The sequence below is a fragment of the Myotis davidii genome, unplaced genomic scaffold (assembly GCF_000327345.1).
Source record: "Myotis davidii unplaced genomic scaffold, ASM32734v1 scaffold732, whole genome shotgun sequence".
Taxonomy (NCBI): Eukaryota; Metazoa; Chordata; class Mammalia; order Chiroptera; family Vespertilionidae; genus Myotis; species Myotis davidii.
The window spans coordinates 674,499-676,920 of NW_006284349.1; the positions used below are offsets into that span (position 1 = coordinate 674,499).

Below are 2,422 nucleotides of genomic sequence, written 5' to 3' on the forward strand. Positions count from 1 at the left end.
CTGGCGGGCCTGGGGAAGCTGGGTCCGGCTGGTTGCTGACCGTCCCGGGTCTGCCTCCCTCCCTGGTGTCAGGAGCCGAGGATGGAGATGAGCATGGCTGCTGGACCTCCTGACTCACTCTCCTGGGACATTCCCCTGCCTACTGCCCCGTGTCCACCCAGCCGGCTACAAGCGCAGCAAAGCTTCTGTGGCCGCCCAGCCCGGGGCGTTACACAGGTTTCCTCTGGCCCTCTGCAAGCGTGAGGACAGCGAGGCTTGGGAATAGAGCTGCCATCGGCCTGGTTCAGAGCCCTTGCTCTTTCTGGGCTACACTGAGCTGAGGGAACAGACGCCATTCTCTGTCTTCAGGTACCAGCGCTCCCAACCCTAACTGGAGGGAACCCTGTTCACCTCCCGCAGCCCTCAAACCACAGGTTTTCATCCGAAGCTTTCACTCTGAACAGCAAGCCCTCGCCCCACTGTCACGTGAGATCCCCTCCTCTCCTTAGGGGACGCCACCTGCTGCGGAAGTCACCGCATCAGGGCTGCAGCGGGCCACGCCCGTGGGGTTTGACCAATTTTACGAAGAACCTAGAATCTGGGTGGCAGATAAACTTGGGGAAATCTGAGGACTTCCAGAGAAATTCTCCTGAGGCTCTCCCCCTGGGATCCAAGACCCCAGGATACGGGGGCCGGCAGATAACAGATCTGCCAACAGCCAGCAAACTCCAGGCCTGGGGTTTCCTCCTCCTCTTCTGGGTGTCCCAGCTGAAAGCGAACCCAGAGTAGAGACCAGAGAGGTAGGATGTGGACATCTTTCCAGATGCCTACGTGCCATCCCTACATCTTCTTTGCGAACTGCCTGTTTCAGGTCTTTTGCCCATGTTTTAATTGGGCAGTTTGTTTTCTCACTGTGGAGTTTTAAGAGTTCTTTGTATTTATTGATTTTTTTGCGGGGGATAAACTTCTGGCTAGACAGGCTCTGAGCCAAGCCCCTCCCCCTAGGCAGCTAGGCCCCTCCCCCTGGACAGCCAGGCCCCTCCCCCTGGACAGCCAGGCCCTGCCCCCTGGGCAGGCAGGTCCCCCTACCAGGGGTGGGCAAACTTTTTGACTCAAGGGCCACAATGGGTTCTTAAACTGGACCAGAGGGCCGGAACAAAAGCATGGATAGAGTGTTTGTGTGAACTAATATAAATTCAAAGTAAACATCATTACATAAAAGGGTACGGTCTTTTTTTTTTTTTTAGTTTTATTCATTTCAAACGGGCCGGATCCAGCGCGAGGGCCATAGTTTGCCCACGGCTGCTAGACAATCAGGCTCCTCCCCCTGGGCAGCCAGGCCCTGCCCCCTGGGCAGCCAGGCTGCACTGGCCAGCCCTCCTAGCACTCACCAGCAATGACAGCGAAGTCAGCCTCCACGTCACAGGCGATGACATCCCCATTTCGTATGTGGCTCTTCACGGCCTCCTTCACCTTGCCCATCCCAAGTTCATTGCCTCCGTCACCAACCCCTAAAGGAAAGACAAACCGAGTCAGTATATATAGGATCAGGCCAAATGGGGATTGTGGGGCAGGGCCACCCCTCCACACAGGCCCCACTGCCTCTGGGGAAAGAAGGGGGTTGGGTCTGGATATATTTTCGGACAACCAGGAGATGTACGTCTCCTTTAGGTATTCTAGAAAATTCTCTAGTTAAAAATGAGTCCAAGTGTGGCCCGGCCAGTGTTGCTCAGTGGTTGAGTGTCAACCTATGAACCAGGAGGCCATAGTTCAATTCCAGGTCAGGGCACATGCCTGGGTTGCGGGCTTGATCCCCAGGGTAGGGCACGTAGGAGGCAGCCAATTGATGATCCTCTCTCATCATCGATGTTTCTATCTCCTCTCCCTTCTTCTCTGAAATCAATAAAAATATATATTTTTTAAAAAGATTAAAATGGGGACATACCATGAATGGAGCTTGCAGGACTGGGAGCTGCTCCAGGTGATGAGTGGTGAGTGAATGTGGGGGCCAGGACATTCCTTACACGACTGCAGACTCTATAAACACTGTACACTTAGGCTACCCTAACTTCATACAAAAGCATTTTCTTTCTTCAATAATAAATTTACCTGAGCTTATTGTAACTATTATCCTTTACAAACTTTAAAAATTGTTTAACTTTTTGACTCATTTGTAATAAAAACTTAGCGTAAAACACAAACACATTGTATAGCTGTACAAAACTATTTTTCTTTATATCCTTATTCTAGAAGCTTTTTTCTAGTTCTATTTTTTTAACCTTTCTTTTTTTTAAATTTTTAAACTCTTTTAAAAACTAAGACATAAACACACACACTAGGGCCACACAGGGTCAGGACCATCGATATCACTGCCTTTCACTCCCCGTCCTGTCCCACTGGGAGGTCTTCCGGGGCAAGGACACACGTGGAGCTACTGTCTCCT

At 51.3% G+C, this 2,422-nt stretch overlaps 1 protein-coding gene across 3 annotated transcripts in view; it reads right to left on the bottom strand.

Moving 5' to 3' along the window:
- LOC102753826 (chromosome unknown open reading frame, human C14orf159) overlaps positions 1–2,422 on the bottom strand; it is an 80,046-nt gene that overhangs the window by 15,714 nt on the left and 61,910 nt on the right. For all 3 annotated transcript variants that reach the window (XM_015571390.1, XM_006754716.2, XM_015571397.1), the window contains exon 11: positions 1,371–1,490. In XM_015571390.1, the coding sequence (XP_015426876.1) occupies positions 1,371–1,490 (120 nt within the window). The remainder of the gene's footprint in view (positions 1–1,370; positions 1,491–2,422) is intronic.